Source organism: Lagopus muta, chromosome 4 (genome assembly GCF_023343835.1).
Source record: "Lagopus muta isolate bLagMut1 chromosome 4, bLagMut1 primary, whole genome shotgun sequence".
Classification (NCBI taxonomy): domain Eukaryota; kingdom Metazoa; phylum Chordata; class Aves; order Galliformes; family Phasianidae; genus Lagopus; species Lagopus muta.
The window spans coordinates 58,904,324-58,926,852 of NC_064436.1; the positions used below are offsets into that span (position 1 = coordinate 58,904,324).

At 35.7% G+C, this 22,529-nt stretch overlaps 1 protein-coding gene across 1 annotated transcript in view; it reads right to left on the reverse strand.

The window, feature by feature from the left end:
* STX18 (syntaxin 18) overlaps nucleotides 1-22,072 on the reverse strand; it is a 152,745-nt gene extending 130,673 nt beyond the window's left edge. The window contains exons 1-2 of the mRNA XM_048942152.1: nucleotides 21,983-22,072; nucleotides 7,265-7,415 (exon numbers count right to left, since the gene is read on the reverse strand). Of these exons, the coding sequence (XP_048798109.1) occupies nucleotides 7,265-7,318 (54 nt within the window). The 5' untranslated portion in view covers nucleotides 7,319-7,415; nucleotides 21,983-22,072. The remainder of the gene's footprint in view (nucleotides 1-7,264; nucleotides 7,416-21,982) is intronic.
* Nucleotides 22,073-22,529: the final 457 nt, after the last annotated feature.

Consider the following 22,529-nt stretch of genomic DNA (forward strand, 5'->3'; position numbering starts at 1 on the left):
TCCGTGACAGATGTAAAACTTGAACTTACGTTTAGAGCTCCAAAAAAATATTCCATAGCATGCTGGGAATTAAGTGAAGAAATGTAGAGATTCAAATAAAACTCCTTGGACAAACATCGTGTTAGGATTGCTTTGCAGTTTAGATGTTGGGTTTGCTCAGCTGAGTGTAATATTCAGGTAAATAGATCAATAATTCATGAAGTACTCAACTTGGTACCAATTGAAAGTGAAAATTTCAGAGATGATTTTGATGTATTTTTATTTTTAATTGAAAACAGTATGTTTTGATATTTATTTCATTAAAGCTAAAGTTTGTGCATCTAATTCCTACTGGAAGAAGGGCTAGCCTAAACTGACTGTATCCATATTATTTGGCCTTGTATAGTTCCACTACAGCAAAACCCAGGAGTTCAAACAAGAACTGACCTGTTGTACTAGATGCTGTAGAACAGAAGCTAGATAAAGACATAGTATTTCATAAAGAAATAATTTCATAAAGAAATAATTTTCCATACAGAAATTTCAGGAAAAACAAAAAAATAACAAACAATGGAAAAAAGTAGATAGTCAATATAAACCTTTTTGCATTCACGTATATTTTGATCAGTTTCTGATTAAATGTATGAAAGGAGTCTTTCTCCACAAGTCCCTCAGGCTCCAAATGATCCTCAATTAGCCATTTCAAGTTAGCTAATTTTTGTCTGTTTTGTGGTAGAAACATAGAAGAAACATGAAAGAACAACAATATTTTCTTCAGGCAAGAAATTCCTTGCTTTAGGAATAGTGTGGGGGAAAGCACAAAGGCCACAAAGACATTTATGAGCAAACAGAGAAGATGGCAGCAGAAGCAGGCATCATGGACAATGTGTGAGAGATGGGTGTAGATAAGTGGGAACATGTAGAGAGAGGATTTCTGTAATTAAAAAGTGACTTCAAAATCTTTTTGACTTAAATGCCTGAATATGCCACAAATTGCCATAATATTCAACCCAAATTTTGTGAGTGTTCTTAGATGATCTTTCTTACAGCAACATCTATTTTGTCTGACAATACAAATATTCTTGGAACTGGGTGTGCCATAGACTGCATATGGATACGTGGCGTAAAAGAAATGAAGTGCAAAACATGCATTTCATGCATTTCCAGTTAATTTTCAGTTTAATTCACGTTACTATGCAATCAAGTGTAAAAATGAGAGAGAAATAATATGTACAAAACCTATAGATTTGCATTATTGGCACCTGATTTTACTGTATTCTCGGTGAAAAAACAGTGGAGTAGTGAGTATCTTGGAATTTGCTTTCAAAGCTTCACAACTAAATGTTCACATCACAGAAGTATATAAAATGCCCTTCATACATTAAAAAAAAAAAAGTTCTTAAGGATTTAAATAGGAGATTGAGATGACTTGCATAAGTTAATTCTAATGAAATAGGAGGCTCTGTGCACGCTGAATTTTCTCTTCCATAAACATGAGAACATTTCTGCACACCTCGTAAGTTTTGGTTCATCAACCAAAAGGTAGACATTATGAGAAGTTCTGTTTATGTCAGACAGATATTTTCTGTAAAAGAGTAAATTTTTTTTAGGTGCACAAAGCCTGACATAATGTTGAAAGATGGGAATAAATTTCAAACAGCTTTATGAAGAGAATATGACTGGAGTCACCCTGTGTATTATGGTTTTAAGGAATGTAAGTGATGAAATTAGTCCCATCAATACACAAATATAGAAGATTTCATTTTGTTTACAAAGCTAAGATTTCAAAAGTTTCCAAGCAATAGCGCATATCATTCACTTATTGTTCTAATTCCTTTCTTCTTTAATGTTGATTGATTTGAAAAGATTGTCTTTAATTCAAAAGCTGTTTTCATTTTAGTTTTCATCTTTCTGACATGTTCCAAATGAGATGAAATTGAATTATCCCCAAGTATAAACAAAAGAGTTTTTATTTTCTTATTTGCTTTATCCCCCAAAGACTGCAAAGATTGCATATAAGCATCTTTTATTATTCCTACCTCTAGACAAGAGAATATTCACCAAGAATGGATGAAAATTCTCCATTATCAGTTCCTTTTCACAAACTCTGCATCAAAAATGTAGAATTTCTTATTCCACAAGAAAAGTCTGCGGCTTATTATTTTATGGCTACCATATCTTGTATCGTAGTTAGCAAACACTGATATTCTGTACTTTGTGATAATTCCATCACTCCAATATGCAGAGGCTATTGCCTCATTCAATTGCTATTACTCAATAGTCACTGAACAAATTTGTAAGAAAAATGTTACAAGGACCTCTGTATAGGTAGTTTGATCTTCCAGACTCTTCTGAGCAGTACAGAGAAAATAGCTATTTTCATCACTTGGTCACACTGAGTATATGAAAACCTAACAAATCTGATTTATGACTATGTAGCCAAGCACGAGCAACAGGGGAGATTCATTACAGACTACATTGTTCCTCTTTTTATAGGAAAAGAAATAAGGAAAAAACAAATTTCTGAACAAAATATTGGTGGAATGAGGTATGAGAAATATGGATAATTCTGATATCATCCATATATATTGTCATGGCCAGCAAAAGGAAAATATAATCATACACCTGCCCTTTTCCAAACTTCATACCAGGATCCATAATGGCAGATGATGAGAACATTTACACTTAATACAATATAATCACAACCTTTTACTCGTTTAGTTTTGGTGACATTGTTGTCATGTATAGTTATTTGCAACTGTCCCTGTTTTCATGTTTTTGCTGTAATTCTCTCCTAACTTTCAAGACTTTCTGCTATATTTGCCTGGCTGTTCTCCAAAGCTGTGTCAAACTTTGCATTGGCTGAATGAAGCAGTACTTGGGTTAACAGAGAAGAAATGTACATTGGTATTTTCTGCTGACAAAGTCAGGTATTGACTCAAGTCAGTTACAATTACAACTAAGCATGAAAAAAGGATAAAAATACAATCCCTTAAAACAAAACAAGCATGACAGCAGTCCCAAAGGTCAGTCCTATCCCCTAAGAACTAATGGAAAGGTGCTGTGGGTCAGCATTTCTGACTTTACAGCTTTGAAAATGTGCTTTTTATATTACTGAAACATCCCATTCCTTCTTACTCCACCTTTAAACCCAACCTGGGAAAATACGCATCAGCACATAAGACTCAAGAAGACAGATGGGTCATTCAGATATTTCATGCATAGAAAATCTACTGCAAGTTCCCAGATGAAGACTTTTGACTTTTGCGCAGTAGCTAGATCACAGCAATGATTTGCTCTTATTGGCTAAACCACCGTATGGTTGTACTGTTTGTTATTTCAGCAAATTGTTTTTCCTCCAATTAATTCTACTGATTTAATACACTGAATGTCAAAAGCTTTTACAACTTCCTTTTATTTCTTCCCTCAAAATCACGCAGAGGGAAAGAGTAAAAATTAATCTTCAAGATTTTGAAACTGTGTACAATTTTGTTTTATTTATTTTTATAGGCCTTTATTGACAAACTACTGACTTAGTGGTTTCTGGGTGGAATTTAGCTTGATTTCTTCCAGGCAACGGAAGAAACAAATTTGTATTTATTTTCAGCTGTTTATGTGAATGTTATTGATTGTGGAATAAATACTTATCCTGAAATACTTTTAAGATATAACTGAACAAAATACCACAGATTAGTTAGTACCAATATGTTTTGAAAAATAAGAATTTTAATAACATGCATCTTGGTCTCTGCAATGAGAATATACATGATCTCCTGCTTATACATATTTCCTTTTCTTATTTATATTTCTAACATAAGTAGAAGAAATTTCCTTCCCATCAGGATGAAGTTAAGAAACAAAGAAACAATCCTTTCACAGTTCAGAGTGCTATTCTAGTCTCTGACTAGCCAAGTATCAGATAAAAGTTTCTGGAGATTGATGATGAGATTGTAATAAATCTGTTATGAATGTCTGTACCTTGATGAATCAAATGCATGGAATATACGAGGTGTGAGATTTTCACCAAAACATTTATGCAAATAATATTCTAGTTTCCGTAAACTCTTCGATAACACCAGTATAAAGCTGTCATCTTAGATTCAAAGTTTTGATCCTTCAAATTTGCATCATTTTTATTATTTCCTTTAAAAAATTTAAAAATTTATGCATGTATTTACACTGAAGAATGAAGGAATCTACATTGTTTTCTAATTAATTTTGCCTCTTTAGATGCATATAATGCCAATGCGGCCCACCAGATACTCAAATAATATAGTCTATAGTTGCAAATACAGATATATGCTCTATAACTCTAAAACAAAATGAAAAGATATGATTAAAATACTCATTGTTGCTCTTAATTTGTATAAAATAGAATGTTTTCGTTGGTTAAATTACATAAAATGTTGTAGCAAGTCTTTGTCTCTTACAGTACTTACACAACTACTAAATTCAAAATGAAAACAAGATATTCATATTGTAGCAGAAGATGATAAATGATAATTATATTAGATAAGATAAATCTTTGGCATATTAATAGCATACTGGGACACTGTGAACAATCTATTTAAAAATGGAAGCAATATTTAGCCAAAGATCTGTATCTGTAGGGTGTATACCTAGTTTCCTGTTCATTATAGAATCATCAAATTTGGAAAAATCCTATAAGGTCATCTAGTCCAACTGTCTACCTACCATCAAGATCTCCCACTAAACCATCTTGCTGAAAACTACATCTATACTTTCCTTAAACACCTCCAGAGATGGTGACTCCTCCATCTCCATTGGCAGCCTTTTCCAGCACTTCTCCACTCTTTCTGAGAAGACATTCTTCTAATACACAACCTGAACCTTTCTTGGTGCAGCTTGAGGCCATTCCCTCTGGCATCTGGTAAAGGATGCTGAGTAATGAAACATTCAGGTTTGTAAATCCTCCAGTTTGCATCTCCTTTGAGCACAGAAATCTCAGGATGATCTCAGTGCCTGAAAGGCATCAGTGTTGAAGGGAGAGAAGAATTAGGCGCCAAAATTTGGATTCATGGTAGCAAGTACATTGAGTATTGGGTTTCCAACAGTAGCCTGTTAAGCCCTTCTATTTCCTTCCCCCTACCATTGCCTGCCGTTTTAGTTTGCAGCTAAATCATTCTTTAGCTTTCTGGTACTGACTTGATTTTCATTTTAACAATTATTTTTCAGATCATTTCCCACAAACAGCTTTCTGGTTCTTCCTAGAACCTCAGTTTGAAATTGTAAGTTGGAAGCAATGGACAAATCAAACTCTTGGTTTGAACATTTGTCTGGAATGGAGTCAAATGCAGATATATGGGTTGCCTCCCATTAAAACATCATGTAAAATTAACTTGAAAAATAACCTTGCAAGTTTGACCCACAACATTTGCAGGTTTAAAATGGTTTTCAGTGAAATACTTAAACACCTAAGCAAATATGGACTCTAAGGGGGAAGTAAGATGACTCTGTTTCCTACCCTGCAGCCAGTTCTGCCCGGTAAAATTATTGCTATTACTGCAGAAATCACGTCTCCTTTTGCTCAGCCAACATTGGCTGTTAATTAAAACACTGAAAGTAAGCAGCCTGCCAGTTTCACAGACCTTAACACATCAGTCTCCAAGACAACATGGAACTCAGAGGAAGGAAGAGTGTTCCTGGGGGAAAGCTGAGAAGTGTAAAGAATTTTTAATTTTTCTTTTAAATCTGCAATATCATGTTTATTTTTGTTAGCTGAAAGCTACTGTTTGAAGTCCATTTGTGTTGGTAGATTACTTTATCTACTCTTCCTTAGGGAACAAACACTACACTATCATTCTGTATACACTACACTGATAGCGCCTTTACATTTGAGTGTGGAACTGTATGCCACTATGTTTAAGTGCTTTATTTTCCACCAGAGCTCTGAAACATCAGAGGAAACTTCTCTGTAGAAGGAGGAAGGCCTTGTTTTACTTAGTATTATTTTTTTCTTATAAACTTTGGTTTTGAAGAGTTGAAGAGGCTCCTCAGTACAGGTAAAAGTTTGAAGATGCAAGAGATAAATAACTAAGAAATAAAAACATTTAAATAACAAAGAAAAGCAACATTTTCTAAATTATATTGTAAAATATACTGTGATAGTTATGAGAGCACCTCCGAGAAACCCTCCACAGAAAAGCTGTAAGCATTAAAAATACATAAATTTTTTGAAAGCAACAATATTGTGGTTTAGATCCACAATTGTCATTTAAATAAACCATTTACATGTCCTTGAAGTTTAATCCAGCAACAGCAACAATCATGTTTTTACACCAAGCCTTCTGTGTGCTGAAAGAACTCTATCCTTTTTTAAGGATGAAGTGCCACCCGCTGATAGCCTCAATCACGTTTTACTTCTTAAGTGTTGGTGGATAGTCACAACTAGCCCTAACACCAGAGAAAGGTTGCTACTGATGTTGCCAGAATTTAAAAATGAGAGTAATAATCTCTCACTTCCAAACTGCATATGTGAGAGGTTCTCATTCCAGCTTTCTTCTTCTGGGCAGGGTAGCAGGCAACAGATATTTCTACTCCTTTTCTTATCACTGAAGTGGTCTTTGCATAGCTGAGCTGCAATATAGACTTAGGAAGAATAACAGGGACCAGCTTAACTTATAGGGCAAACACAAACCTGATAATAGGATTGGCAAGTGGAGAGTAGCTACAGCTTAAATAATGTGGAGCATGAACTCAAGGACTCTCACACTGTATAGCTACTATACTATAGACATGCAGAGCAGCAGCAGCACTCTGAACTCATACACTGCACTGATTTATCCATGGTGCATAAAGACCATCAGAGGTAGAAGAGAACTCTGAAAGTCTTCATGGCAATTTTAACAGTGTTTTCATTTCCCCCAGTTATAAGTGGTGAAAAAGAACATAACAAATATTCCATCTTCTTTAGTAAGGGACACATGATTTTAGACTATTGTATGGGAACTCCTCTGAAATTATATAGGACATCTGGAAGCCCTTCATAATAATATTGAAATTAATCCTCATGAGTATAATGGTTCAGCACACTGTTCAGGAAACAATGACATCAAAAAGGATTAAAATAAATAAATAAGCATAATCAGAAATGCCTCTATATTTATATGAGGCACTCAAAAACTTTAGATAGATGTGATATAAATAGAACATAACTTAAACCTATACTTATGCCCACTTTCATCTATGATACTATTACCATTGTCCCAGAAAGTTATTTCAAAACAGAACCCATATTTCCCCCAGTGCAAGTGTACATGCCTACCTGTAATGTAGAGGGACTGCTCTTATGAATACTGTGTTTCTGTGATACTATCATATTGCTGTTGTCAGACGAGTTAAGTTGACTTGCCCCATGACATCACAAGCTAGCAGGCAAGAAGGCATCTCCAGGTAACAGCAAATCAAGGCTGCCTCTAAAGATTAAGAAAACATTTTTAAGTCATCCTACGTGCTTACAGGGCAATAATAATTAAAAAACAAACAAAAAACCTAAATAATGAAACACATCATTTATAGGCCCCTCTATAGTGCATGATGACAGTACCAACCTTCTACACTGTGAAGTACATAGGAAAGGAACTTTTGTTAAATAGCTTTGAAGGAGCTGAACTTGATACCAGTATCAATTAATTATCATTGTAATTGTAATTTTTAAAATATCTTTACAGCATTAGATCTCAAAGCACCATAAAAGATAACACTACCTTTTTTTGCAGGTGAGGAAACTGAAGCATGAAATAATGATAGTATCAACCAAAAAGGAAGCATTACATTCATTAGTTATCTATGTATACATTCCAACGCAGGGAGAAAAACTAAAGTGTTCCATTTTCAATAGCAAAACACAAGCTAGGTATAAAACTTCATTTTTGCTACCTATTGAATTAGGAACCAGGTTTTAAATCAAATGAAAACAAATTCAAGTTTCTTCAATAAAGTTTTAAGGATTGCTTGAGAACAGATGTGATCATTTTAGTAGGTTTCTGTTGTTGTTGTTTAATATATAAATAGGACATGGCTTCTGAGGCAATAAAAAAAGTAAATCAGATATAGGGCAAGTTCTAAGAGTCAGGATACTAGAAATTTCTCTGACTTTTTTTTTTTTCTTTTTAGAAGTCTTAGGTTTTTTATTTATTATTACGTTCACTTTTCTTTCTAATACAGATAAGACCATTTTAGTTCTTGTTTTTCTAGAGAAATATAATCTCATTATCAAGCAAAAGAAGGGTTCAGGAATTTATCCTGTAAGATGAGTGTTAAAGAATAGAATGGGCTCCTAAGCCTTTTCAGGAGCCAGCAGGCTTTTTAACAGTTTCTCTTTAGCTACATTTGCTGCAGAAAGAAGAAAACAGCAAAGATGCTGATGTGTGGTAACGTGCTTTTCTGTCAGGGAAAAGCCAGATGAAAAGACAGAGTTTATAGAAGTCAGCATCTCCTACTGCAGTGTAAAGAAACTCCAAGGACACTGAAATGCTTTTAGGGATAGTTGAAGCCTTGTATTCAACACAGATTGAATTGAATAGCATACGTTTATACTTAAGGAAGTAAATTCTGCATTCCATTGCATCTGCCTGTCTCTATGTATTCCAATGTTACTGGAGGAAAATGTATAGTGTAACATTACTGTTTGAATGATGATCTGTTGTGCATTCTAGCAGACATCCCTCTGAGACTTCAACACTCCAAAAGCAGTGATTATTTTTCACTAAATCCAGAATGAAACCAGTCATCAAACATAAGTGTTGTTCATGACCTTAAGAGAGGTAAGTAACAGTAGTATTTCTCATCCATTTTGGAGATTCCCTCTTTCTATACATTTCATTGGCCCTATTTTGGCTTTACAGTTCCTTGGCCAGTATATGAAGGTAAGCACACATAATCTTCCACCCCACCCTGCCCTGTTTAGCAGGATGTACTGCCATGCTTAGTTATTTTATTTGTTCATGGTAATCTACAGTAACAAGTTTCTTTTCACTCACTGCAATTTTAGAAGGGATTTTAGTCTGATAAATGCTATTGCAATTTGTAGTGATATTTGCAAGGAAATGTTTTTCTGCATAAATCTAAAATTTGTCTTTTAGAAATAGAGATTCATTGATCCATACACTTTCTAGGTAGAAAGGTATGCTGTGAATATCTGCTCTGTCTGTCTGTACATTCCAGTCATAATTTTCTCAGATACTGAATCAAGGCACTTAAAAACCAGAAAAGCTTGTATCATACTAAAGGACTCCTACTAAGATCCAGGATCTCCTTTTGCAGGCTGTAGTAAAACAAGCATGAAATATAAGATGTGATAAAGTCAACTAATATTCCTGATCTCCTGACTTGCTGGCTGTTCTATTCTTGTGAAGGATGATAGCTGGCTATCTAATCAAAATGCATAAGCAGTGTCTGTTCCTTCCACCCCCAGACCCATTCATTTTCTACTCAGAATCTCTGCTTGGGGTAGTATAATTGATTTTGACATAATTTACTGCTTACTTGGTAATGCAGCATTGCAGTCTCTGATAAAAACCATATCAAGTCACAGCACTGGTCTAGAGCTTGAAAGGGAGGCAATGTAATCACCTTCTTACCCTAATGCACCACCATCTCATTTCTGATGGGCAAGGAGCTGCAAAGTAATTGTTGTAAAATGATGCTGGTTCCAAAGAGAGTCTTTCACTTCTCTGCCTGACCACTTCTCTTTGTATCTCTCCTTTATTTCAGTGGGAGGCATCAGGGAAATTTTCATTATTGGATTGTCATGAAAATGAAGGACTATGGTTATAGTTGCCTACTATCAGGCATCTACCTCTGGCATAGAGCAAATATATCCAATCCTGAGTTACCATGGTAATGTTCAGGAAGATGTGGAAGAGCAAACATTAAGGAGTGAACATTTTACATAAATATCTCTGTTTCTCCATCCTGTTTCTATGCTCCAGTATTTGCTATTGCTCCTGTGTCTGCCTGTGTTTGGTAACTAAGTGTAACTGCCTCTTTACACCTGGCTGCCATGCAGAGCATCTGTACTGGAGCCATACACACAGGTTTGTAGTGACTCCTCACCTTTCTGTAGCCATCATGCCTGCACCACTGGCCCTATTCACCAGGCCCATGCCCAAAGGCTCACAGTCTGCCTGCGCGGCCTCTACTGTAGCGGTGCATGAAGCTGAAGTGATCCAAAAAAGTGAATGGTTTGCAGACACCTAGGTGATGTGAGAGATGATTGCTGGTCTGTGGTGTTCTGCACGGCATTGTGCGTCTCAGTCAGTAGATCCAGTCAGGCTCAGCTACCCTCTTTGTGAAGACGTAAAGTTCAGTAACTCTATGGTGACCTTCACCATCCGCCATTTTCTCACACCACCTTCTTACAGGGACCAGGCAGCTTAACAAAGCTTGCTGAGAAACTCTCTCTCATTGGCTATTTTCCCTTACCTGTAGGGAATGCCAACCAATCAGGGCTGCTGTAGCAGATGCTAGCCACTACCTTCCATTGCTGGTCTGATTTTTGAGGGGACAGAATGCCTGGGTACCCGAACAGCCACAGGCCTATCAGAAATAGGATGGCTCTACCTCCCCTCTGCAGCACCCACCTGGGCAAACTGTAAAATCATTAAGGTTGGAAAAGATCTGAGATCATCTAGTCCAAAAATAATGGCATCTGCTGCACCACAGCTAGGTGGCAGAGGCCGCACAGAGTGCACTGGGTGTACTGATGGGGAGGTGAAGGATGTGAGCGGGAAAAGGACTGTGATTTCAGTGGCCTGATTTCCCTAGGCGTGTCATTGTTTGCTGTGATTTATGTATCGTTTGCATAAGTGACTGAATGAGCACTTGGTTACAGCAGTTCAGGCCATCACATTTCAGTGAGCGTCAGGCAGCCCAGATCATCTGCTCTCAGGGGACAAATGGTTAATTATCATCTCTTGGTCACTCCTCCAAAATGGCCACCACTGCAAAATGTCCAGATGCTGACAGTGATTTTAGGGAGCTGCTTAGCCCTTATTTTTGACTAGCTCACTTGTACAGCATTTCTGAATCTCCTATACCCTGTTCTATGATCATGTTATGAAAACAAAGCACGACATACTACTTGTTAAAGATGATTATTACTATCTGCTTACTACATCAGATTTTTGTATTATTATTTTTAAAGCAGGCAGTAGCAAGCACACCTTTACAATGACAACCTCTCTGATCATAGCTGAGGAAACAAGCTGGCTATTTTTGGATGATATTTTAGAGTGATATTTCAAACCACAATATATGTTCTTCTTGACAGTGACAGGCATATACACTGATATATCTTTGTCCTAAAAATTAAATACTGGTAACCACTCCAGTAGTTCATACATAAGAAATTCTTTCCATACTGCCGTCCACTCAAATTCATTATAGGCAGTGATTTTTCACAGTGATTCAGCATATGTGTTTACCTTTGAGAATAAGGAGGTCTCAACCAGACAAATCACTGGAGCCCAGTCCTGGCAGAGAGTAACCACCCCTGATGACCAGCAATTAGGTTGGAGGCACACTTGGTACAGGTGGGGAAAGATGTGTAACCATATGCAAGCTGCTGTATCTGGTGGTCGGGAGCATGCATTTTGTACTAATGATTCTAGGTACTCCTTGTTATATACTTAAATAAAAGTAATGGGAGTTTCTCCCCTTGCAATAATTCTCTTAGAAGCTAAATTTCACAATTCGATATCCAAGCTTTAGTTGAGAAGGAACTAGATATGGCTATAGACAGGTAAGCATTCATGCCAGCTTACTTTTAGGTACTGACAATCCAATCCAGACTAACTTTATGCTTTGAAGTTGTAAAACCATTTACTTTTATTTTGGCAACAAAGTAAAGATCGGGATTTAGCACAAGCTACTGCCACAGGAAGAGAAAACAAGCGTGAAAACAGTGCTTACAGGGCATGAAACAGTAAAATAATAGGTACTCTATAGCAGATAATCTCTTTTTAAAAAAAATGAAAAAAGAATGAAACAAAGATCTGTTACAGCTGAGAATCAGGAAGCCAAAGTGCTTTACATCAAAAAGTCTTTTCTGATACCAACTGAGAGTTAAATTCACATCTATGCAGCAATTTCTACTTTTAAGACAAGAAGTACTATATCATAGGAAAACCTCATCTACTTAAGCAAAAAGGGATAATAAGCAATTTTCCTGGCTTCAAATAACGCTGTGTGTGAATACTCATGGAGAGGAAAAAAGACCCAACAGTTTGATAGGCTATTGCCAAAAACACAAAATCCAGGACAACAGGACTCCTTGACTCACTCTTAGGTGTTAAACATACAACATCAAAAGTTATGCAGAGGAGTCATCTCCTCTATTAAGTGGCATATGGCATATGCCTTTGAGGCATATGGCAAAAGCTTATCAGAGAAAAGTGAGTTCAAGATGGGATTTTAGCCCAGTTTAAGTGGGTTCAAAAACTGTCCTGACATTGGATCAGTTTCCACTGACTTTCACTATGTGAAAATAGCTTGTTTATTTTGCACGGCATTGGTTTTGTTTCTTTAAGTTGTTGCCTTTCCTTTATATTTAATGTAGAACAGGAGGGTACATGTTGATTTATTTTTAATAAAATCTAGAACTGTTTGTATTTTTTGCATTTGTCTAATATATATTAACATTTTTATATATTTACTTTGGTTCTGAGACATTAAAAGGATTAACTGATGGAAAATTTGTGTTTAGAAAACTAATAAAAGGGAGAATTGTGTTTTGGGGGGTGGGATGGAGCTGGTGAACAAAAGGATACCTGTCAAGAAGTACACAGGAGTTCAATGGTTTGGACTATGCTCTTTTGTATGCTCAGGTTCTAGCCTGGAGTTACTCATGTGCTTGATATTAAGCACATGCATAAGTCTGTGCACAACTGGAATCTATTATTACCATGTTGACATACATTTGTTAAGGGCTTGATTCTGCTAACATTTCTATTGGCAATACAGAGAGATACAGCAAGATCCTGCAGTTCAGGAAGATATTACTCTGCATGAGGAGGATGGACTAGATTCTGGGGAGCTGTTAATACTTTAGTGACCCTTCGTAGTGAACCATATTTTAAATACATTTCCATGGTCATATATATTTCTAAAATATCTAAAGACATCAATCAATCTGTTGATTAAAGAGGCATGCATCCAGCCCTGCAAACAAAACAATTTTGAAAGACTTATTAATGGTTATTCATTTATTTAAATCTAGTTCTTTGAAGATCTCAGTTGTGTGAATAAGCTGTTTAAGAACTGTTCCTTACTTCTTGTTCTTTCAGCTATATGTATATGGCCTATGGATTTTTTCATTTTTTCATAGTTTTCATAGTTATGCATTTATTTATTTTCCTGGATTTAGGTGCAATTACTTTTTTTTTTTTTTTTTTTTTTTTTTTTTTTTTTTTTAACTAAAGCAGGAGATTTTGACAAACACTTCTGCATTTTCACTGTGGCAGCTGCCATTATTCAACAGCATTCTGGTAATTTAAAATAACTCCTACCAAGAGCATAAACCCATACTGATCAACTTTATTTGGGACTTTGAGTGTTTTTTTTTCCTGTGTTTGAACTACAGGCTCAGGCAAACTTAACCTTCTGGTTTGAATCCAAATGTTTCAGTTGCAGGAAGCACTACATTCTGTTTACACATCCATTACCTCTGGAGTATTTAATGTACCATTTCCATCAGAATTAGATTTCTAGCCACTTGAATTTGGATTATTTTCTTTGGGCACAGACTTGTACAACTTGGATTTATGAGCTGAAGACTACAGAGTCTTTATACTTATTAAATCCACATTTTAAAACAATACTACAGGGGGATGCAACGAGATGTGATGGATGAAAGTGCTGGAGCCAGTTTTCTTAGGCTGTGCATGCATTGCAAAATTGCCTGATGCTGGGACAGGACATTGCCTCCACCTCCTCCTCACTTTTTCCTCTTCCTCCTGACTTATCTCTGGCTGAGCTGGCTTCCTGGCTAAAGACAGTGTAGTGTAATTTAGTGGAGAATTTGAAAGAAAATAGCTTTGTCAGAAAACATCTTTACTGACTTAGGTGCTACTGTACTTGTTGCTAATGTGTCTGGGCAAAACTATCAAGCTTCTCTCTCTACACTTCATAATACCATGCTGTACCCACTTGTTTAGCATTCATGTGAGAATTTTTGCTCTCAAGTAGAAGGTAATGTTCAAATATCTAGATTTTCTACATTTGCAATAGTGTTCATGGTTCTGAAACAGATCCCATCTTTTGACAGCAAAGCAGTCACTTTTCCAACAAATACTTATTTGTAGAAAGCATGTGAAGAAAAACCCTGGGTTGTATACTCCTTACTTTACTCATTGTATCTGGCCCCTGTGCTGGGATTGGTATGGACAGATTGCTCATGGGAAGGAAACAATTTCATAGATGTCTGCAGAAGGCAGACACAGAAAGCTTTTGTGCTGTTAAGTTCTGCTGACAAATTATTTTCTTACATAATCTACCTTTCATATTAGCCAAAATGCATTATTCAGAGAAAGATAGTAGCTTAGTCTATCATCCACTTCAGCTATGGCTCCACTCTCCTGCTCTTGAGTGTCTTATCAATGACAACTACATAGCACCATACCTCATGTCTCTCAGTTAAGGGCACGTAATAGTGTCAGCCTTGGACTTCACGTGGGGATTTTTTTTTACTAAATCTTTTCTGTTCAGTATAGAAAAAAACAAAAGGGCAGTAAAGAAAGGAGGTGTGATCTTTAAGGCTTTTTTTGTTTCTTTCTTTCTTTTTTTTGTTTTTATTTTTATTTCTACAGTCTGTTAAGCTGGATATAGCAGAGCAGTGAAATAGATTCGTAACTTTCAGACTTTACCTGCTTCATTTTCAGCAAGCTTAAAAATATTTGGCAAGAGTTCAGGCCTGCTAGCTATCAGCCACAAGTTGCCTCTGATTAAGAAGGTTTGTTGCCACAAATTAAGAAGATTGACACTATGTATTGAAATACCTGATCATTTAAATTCAATTCATTCAATATTTTAAATTCAAAGCTGTCCAGAACACAACAGCCACAACAATTTCCAGTGGCTTGGGACTTAGGATAAGTGAGATACTCAAGTCATTAACCATTCTTAGTCTGTTTTTGATTCAAACTTTTGTTTAAATTTTTAACTGCCTCTTGATGGTTAGAAAATACTAGGAAAAGGCCCTAAATCAAGTATTTCCAGATCTTTATTTTGCCTGCATCACTGCCACAGAACTATGCTGTCCATTTCTTTTTGGTCCATCTGAATTTTATGTACCTTTTTGCATAGTTCCCAGCTTTGTCAGGAAGGAATAGAAGGTACGCTCATCCCAAACTCACCTGTACCTGTGAAACATATTAGCTTAGGCTCACGTTTATATCGTTACTCATTACACACTTTCCAAAGTTGTCCAACTATTAGGATGCTATATTATAAGTAAATAATCTCTCCTACTATCCAGACCTAGTATCTAACCAATTATTTAGCAAGAATTTATACATCTTTTTTTGGCAAGTCTATCAGATTCTAGCTAGTCATGTAATTCATTAGCTTAAAACTAGCACAGACTTCACATATCAATCTGTACCAATTTCTGCTTGTTGGTTAGCCATCAGATGCTTTGAATCTCCTTCTTTGGTATCTAACTTTGTTCTTGAATAGTTAATTAACTTTGTTCAAGGATTACGATAAAGCTGGATGTGATAACAGGCAAATAATATAGGTGAACCTATATAACTGTGAGCCTAGCAATGCTTATGTCCACTTCAGATGTAGGTTTTGCAACAGACATTCACAGCATAGGTAGCTCAGTGCCCTGCTGAAAATCTTTGTGCTCTTGCTGTTTAACTTGAAATCCTGGGATCTTAATCTTTGAAGTTTTAGCTGAAATATAAAATTGTTGGGAATTATGGTCTGAACATAAGCACTGGGAAGTATAATAGTCCTACAATAAATCATGCTATCATACTAGAAAATAGGTAACAAAACTTTTGAACTTATTCCTTTATTTCATAGGTATATTCTAAAAATATTAAATTGGTATGGATTAATAAAATTAAATGCAAGTCTGCCTGCACAGAATAGCTTAAATGGAGTATCCTAAATATAAAATGGCACCAGGTATTAAAAACAGAGTATTAAGATACTGAAGGAAATGTTATGAAATACCATCCATGTGCAGAAAAAATTGCAAGTGACTGTGCAGTTAAAGATCCTACAATGATTATTTTCCTAGCTGGACTCAGAAAATAACCCTACAGACAACACAATTTCTTCTTTTTTTGTACATTTTGAGTGTTTAATATTGAAGTCTTAATAGTAGTCTGATAATACAACTTTTAACTTTTAACCCTTGAATTATGATATACATTCAGCTATGAACTGAGAATTACAAAAACAGAAGTTTTTATTTCCTTTGTGTTGCTTTGTTTTTCCTACCTTCTTTTGCTAGCAAAAGGATACAGATACTTTGGTTTCATTTATTTTCTAGCAGTCTATCAAATACAACTGAATCACATTCCAGTGCTTTATTAGGAGCAGGTGTTAAACATTTTATTCTCTTTCTCTTGTAATTCTATCAATAACTCATTCACTATAATGTTATGACTAGATATTTGCTAAACTGTCTAACATAATTAGTGATGGAAAAAGGATGCATACTAACCACTACTGTAATTCAAATAGGTAGCATGAGTTTGTTTCTCAATATTGTTCTAAATTTCCACCTTGTTACCTTTGCTTATAGAATGTCTAATGGTGTTGCCTCCTGGCAGATATTGAGCAGCCCAGGAAAACCCACTGTCAGATCAGTCTTTTTCTTACTGGTATGGATTCAAGGACATTTTACAGCATAGACTGGTGTCAAATATATGACAATTTGTTTAATTGGAGGCTATCTAGGAATTTACTTATTAGTTATCAACAAACATACTAATCAGTTGCTAAAAGCATGGTCTTTCAAAAAACTACTGACCAAAATTAACCATTGCAAATAAAGTTGAAACCATGGTGTTTTGTGGTAAGACATAAACTCAGTAACATGGAATTAAAGAAAAATTATCATTCTACCTTAAAACTATCAGCTCCTGAAACTGTTGTCTGAAATAGCCCATTTCATTATAATGCATCCTTCTAAGAAACCTGGGTAAAGCCAGTCCAGTGTCTAGTTACCATGCCTATTCAATGGTTATAAATGGCAGTCAGCTTCTGTTATTAAAGAACTACTTTATGAATTTTCAGATAGAATAAGACTCTGGCATATAAGGTTTTATGAATAGCAGAATTCTCTGTGTAATCTTTTATCTATGGGTTTTTTCTTCTTCCAAACATGAGAACATGACTCTGGAGGAAAACAATTTCTGTTTTGAGCGTGAAGATTGCCTTTTACTCCAAGCTAACAGAATCTTGTTTGTTATTTTAGTGCCCTGTGATCTTGATTAACTGTAGAGTGATTTGCTGCAGGAATATTGACAATGCATCACTGTGTTTTGCTTCTGTAGAGATGTACTTTAATTCATTGGTCATCAGTGAAACTAGTGGGAGACCATCCCAGCAAGTGGAAGATGCACCTCACTCTTACAATTGTTGAGTTTACACAGCTGGACCCAGCTCAAAAACATTACTTTCCCTTCATGCATTCATGAAAAATGTTACTTCTCCAATGGGGAGAAAATCCAAGCTATATCTTGCAGAAATTACAGGGTTTCAATTCATTTCCTGAGTATTCCTTAGCATGATTTAAGCGCTGTAGAAATTCACATTTACAAACAAAAACAAACAAAGCCCCCACAAACAAACAAACAGAGGATATGTTACTTACGTTTTATCAGAATTTTAGGGAATCACAGCGTCGTATTTTGTTCCTACTATTTCTTGGTACATCCATCTCATGACGTAACTAGTAATTCCTTTCCCAGACAGCAAATTAACATGGCATCAGATTACTATCTGTATTATTACTTCTTTGTTATTTTTATTGGTTTTAACAGAACAGTTAGCCAAAATGAAGAGCTTCACCTGCTGTTTTTGTTAGGGTGAGTGATAACTGAATCTAGCATCTCTGATGCAATCCCTGTCATTTACAATGTACATACCTCTGATCCCCTAAATACAGAAGAAATCAAAGAAGGAACAAATCCTTCACAGAGAACTCCAAACCTTTTTAATCCAGCTTCTGGCTGAAAAATACATATTTTTGAATTCCTTCTGTTGTTACAGACAGTTTATCTTCTCTTCCTGCACATATCACACCTTTTCAATGTATCTAACTTCATATTAAAATATTTCTTCCATATGTTCTTACAAATACCCTTGTTTTGTCTTTTGACTTGGGCTTATTTTTAAAGTACTAATAACAGTACTTTTACTCCTTAGTTGTAGAAATGATCTTAGTGACTTTTCAGCTGTCTAAAATGAAATGACTTTGGCACCACAAAGTTTATAAAATTGAATTCAATACTTATCAAATTATAAGGCAGATAAGAAAAGCTAGCCTATGATTGTTATGGAACAATTTGGTAGCTCTGTTAAGTTAGTGATGACTGTTGGCAAGGGATATGCGGGAAGGTTCTTGTAAAGCCCAGCCAAGACCACTGAAGTGATCAGCTCTGCAGGTGTTTAATATGTTTCACATCATTCTTTTCCAAATTTTGAAGCCTATTTTTATCCCCTGAGTTTAAAACTGTGGTCTTTATTCTGATTTCTGCAGACAGAAGTTTTTGAATGGCATTTGAAATATTATTATTTGAGGCAATAAGATGGTCTAGATAAGTTTAATCCCCATTACTCAGTGTCCAAAATGTGAACCCTGATTCATATTCTCTTTTTCTTTTTCCTTTCACTGGCATAATATTTTACAACAGGGAATCATATCAGAGTGGGAAAACATATTTTGAAACATAAAGCCAACCTAGATCCAAAAGACTCAAATCAATGTGTTCTATCCACACTGTGAAGGGACAGCTTTAAGAGTGTGTTGAAACATTCCACATTATAGAGCTGGTCAATAAACCTCAAAACATTTGAAGTTAAACTTTCTTTCAATTCCATGATTTATTTCTCAGAAATTATTTCTAGCAGAGATATTTTCATTATATTTTATTTGACCACAATTGTTCAGCTTGTTGTTGTATAAATAGGTTGTGGATTTGGATCTGCCTTTCATTCTATAAACCTTAGTATACTTGCAGAGAAATACATAGATTCATATGTGATAGGCTTAGAACTGTTAACCCATTCATGCAATCACATACATACAGTATTTATGTACATAGAGATGCTAGGATATTTTTAAAAGAAGCAGAATCATTTCTGGGATATGTTGTCATAAATTGAAGGAAAGCACTTTAGCAAAAACTTACTTCTTTTTTCAAATCCTCGGTGGATAATTTTATTTTCCAATCTCCTTGTTGAAGATCATGCTAGGGACTACTGACGTTTTCACAGTAGGCTGAAGAAGCAATTGAATGACTGATAGACAGATGAACTAATTTGCAAAGTATTGTATGAGTCTTTAAGGCCATTGCTCTCTAATCTGAAGGATTCCAAATGAAAAGAAAGGGCAGTATCACGTGACCTAGACACAAGTATTTTCTTAGCCAAAGCAAATTTACTTCTTGTAGCCCATACATACTTGGCCTTAGGTTGACCTTAATGTTTACAGATGAGAAAAAAAAAAAACAACTAATGATAATGGCATACGTAACTAGGGGACAAATTCGAAGCTGCTTGGAAGGATACAAAACAAATAAACCTAGCAGGTTAAAAAATATCTATTTTAGCTCTTACTCAAGAAACATACTAAGATGTCACTCTTCTGTAACTGGATGTCATCTGTTGGGGCCACTTTACTTTCTTTGCTCTTTTTCTCTAAGCAAAGCATGCATAGATCTTTCAAGACTGACTACATTCTCTCATTCTACAAATTTTTCCTGAATATCTCTGTTTACTTCTTTTAGTAGCACCCAATCACTGGTGTTGTCTAACACTAACTGGAAAGTAAATTCCCTTGAACACATGTAATAACATTATCAAGTGTAATTGTTTCTATGATGACAAACGTATTAATGAACTGCTTAATCTTTACATCTGAGTTCTTCTGATTTCTTTGTAATGAATTCAAAACTTAGTATCATTTGAAACTAAATGTATGGCCCAGGTTTCTGGTTTAATCTGAGTCAATTCTTCACTTTGTGAAGATCTGTAGATGTAGTAGTCCTGGTAAAGTCACATAGCCTCTTCCACAATTTGTGTTTATAACAAACATAGAAGGTTTGTGAAAGTTTTTTCTTCTGTTATAGATATTCTAATTCTGTATTCAATTTGTGTATGTAATGAAAGAGAAGCCTACATCTGCTTAAGTTACACGAATTTTTAAGGAGGAAATGCAGTGCTGTTCTTGCAGTATGTAATAATGGAGATCATCTAGATACTTTTAATAGAAGTCACTGAAAACATATATAAAGTAATAAAAAATTAAATGTCATGTTTTACATCTTCAGGAGCAGCATTTTGTTTCCCATGGAGAGTGAAAGAAGTTTTAGAAGTCCTTTAGACTGTGAGAAATAACTGAATGAAAAAGTGAAGATTATGTTACTGGCCCTGGCTGCATTGCCATATTTGCCATATCTAAATCACAGTGGTGGCTTTATGATTTTTGGGTTATCGTTATTCCACATCAATACATCATGGAGTGCACAGGAAACTAAAGAGTTAATTCTCCAATTCCAGGTACTTGTCCCAGAAGAGAAGAACTACATACCCCAGAGAACTTTGCATTCAGAGAGGAAATATATCCCCTGGCAAAGTCACGAGACCCTCCCTTTTCCCTTTGGTCTTGGCAGCATGTGAGCTCCCTAAATTGTCTTGCCTCAGCATTAGAGTAAGGCCTTTGGCTTTCGGACACTCTCATTTAGTTTGATTTACTAGTTCCAATTCTAATTATATTGTTGTATTTTGTATTATAGTGTGTTTTCTTGCATTCTGATATCTTATTTAATAAATCAGTTTGTTTCTCCTCAGATTGTTGCTGCTGTTTTGTTTTAGGCCCATCACTCTATCCTTTTCCCTTACCTCTTCTGATCCAAGGGCTCCCTCCACCCTGCTAGTCATGGAATTGGGCCAAATCAGCCTGTAAAACATTGACATTCACTGTCAAAAATGTTTGTGTGATATCCTTCAGCTTTTGGACAGCCAGTGTGCAGTTCCTAGCTGGTGTGCTTCATAAGGTAAAAACCTTGAAAATGCTGTAAACAATCATTTCTTTTTGATGCAATTCTTTTCACGATGAACACTGTGCTTAATGCTTTAACGTTACCCTTTCAAATGACTCAGAAATTGCAGCTGCTACAGTGCCTTGTTATTAAGCGTGGCTCTGTATAAAGTATGCTGCTCTCTTTGCTGTGATCTCTATCAGCTCTCAAATTTTAAAGTCTTTGTTTTTCCAATAAAGCCTGGTGCAACTTTGACTTGGGCTGCTTACATACCAAGTACCTAATCCTCCAATAGACTTTTTTTTGTGTGTCTAACTCCCTTTGAAATCAAAAGAACTTAGAAAAACATTTCAGAGTTGGTGCCAATTATTTAATCAGTATCCATGAATATAATTTCTAGAAGTACGCAAGGGAATTAGAAATATAAATCTAATTGAAAACCACTAGTTGTCAGCTTTTAACTCTCTTACATTACTCTTTAGGATAGGATTTCCAAAAGACTTGAGTTTTTTGCTATTTATAATAATTAAAGTTATTAAATTGATGAAGAAGCTGCTGGGTGTTCATTGCATACGGATCTTAGCCATTGGATAGATGCTTAAGTGAATTTCTCTCTGCGTTTGATATTCTTGCCCCTTCTTGACACCTGGAATGATTTGGCTGGAAAAGGTTTTAAGGATCATCTACTTAGTACCAACCCACCTGCCATAGGCAGAGACACCTTCTGCTACAGCACGTTGCCTTGAGCCCCATCCTACCTGGTCTTGAACAGTTCCAGGGTTGTTCCATTCACAGGTTCTCTGGTCAACTTGTTCCAGAGCCTGAACATCCTCCTAGTGATGAATTTCTTCCTAATACAACTTCCTAATATGACCACGATGGCTTATGATTAACTAATCTTACAAAGCAGTGTACCTTGAACTGTTGGCTTAAAAAACCTGGTTAAACCTCTATCCAGCAAGTGATGGATGATTTTTTCAGAGAGATGTTGTACAGTTATAAATAGGGAAAAAAGTGCCCAATGAGAAGGAGAAAAAACCCAAACATTAAAGACTCATGTAAATAGCATATAGCTAATAGAAGAACACTCTAGGAAAATGGGTTCTGATTTTAGAATTTACTTTTACTGGATTCTAAAATCATCAGATTAATACTTCCTTGGGTCTTTTCTCTTAGTACTGCATAGAATAGGGAGGGGGAAGTCCAGGGAAAAAGGCTGGCTTGAATTGTAAGGAAGATTTCTTTGAGATCTTTGACTAATTTTAGTGCTTAGAATCAAATGCAGACATTAGAAAGGATTGCCAA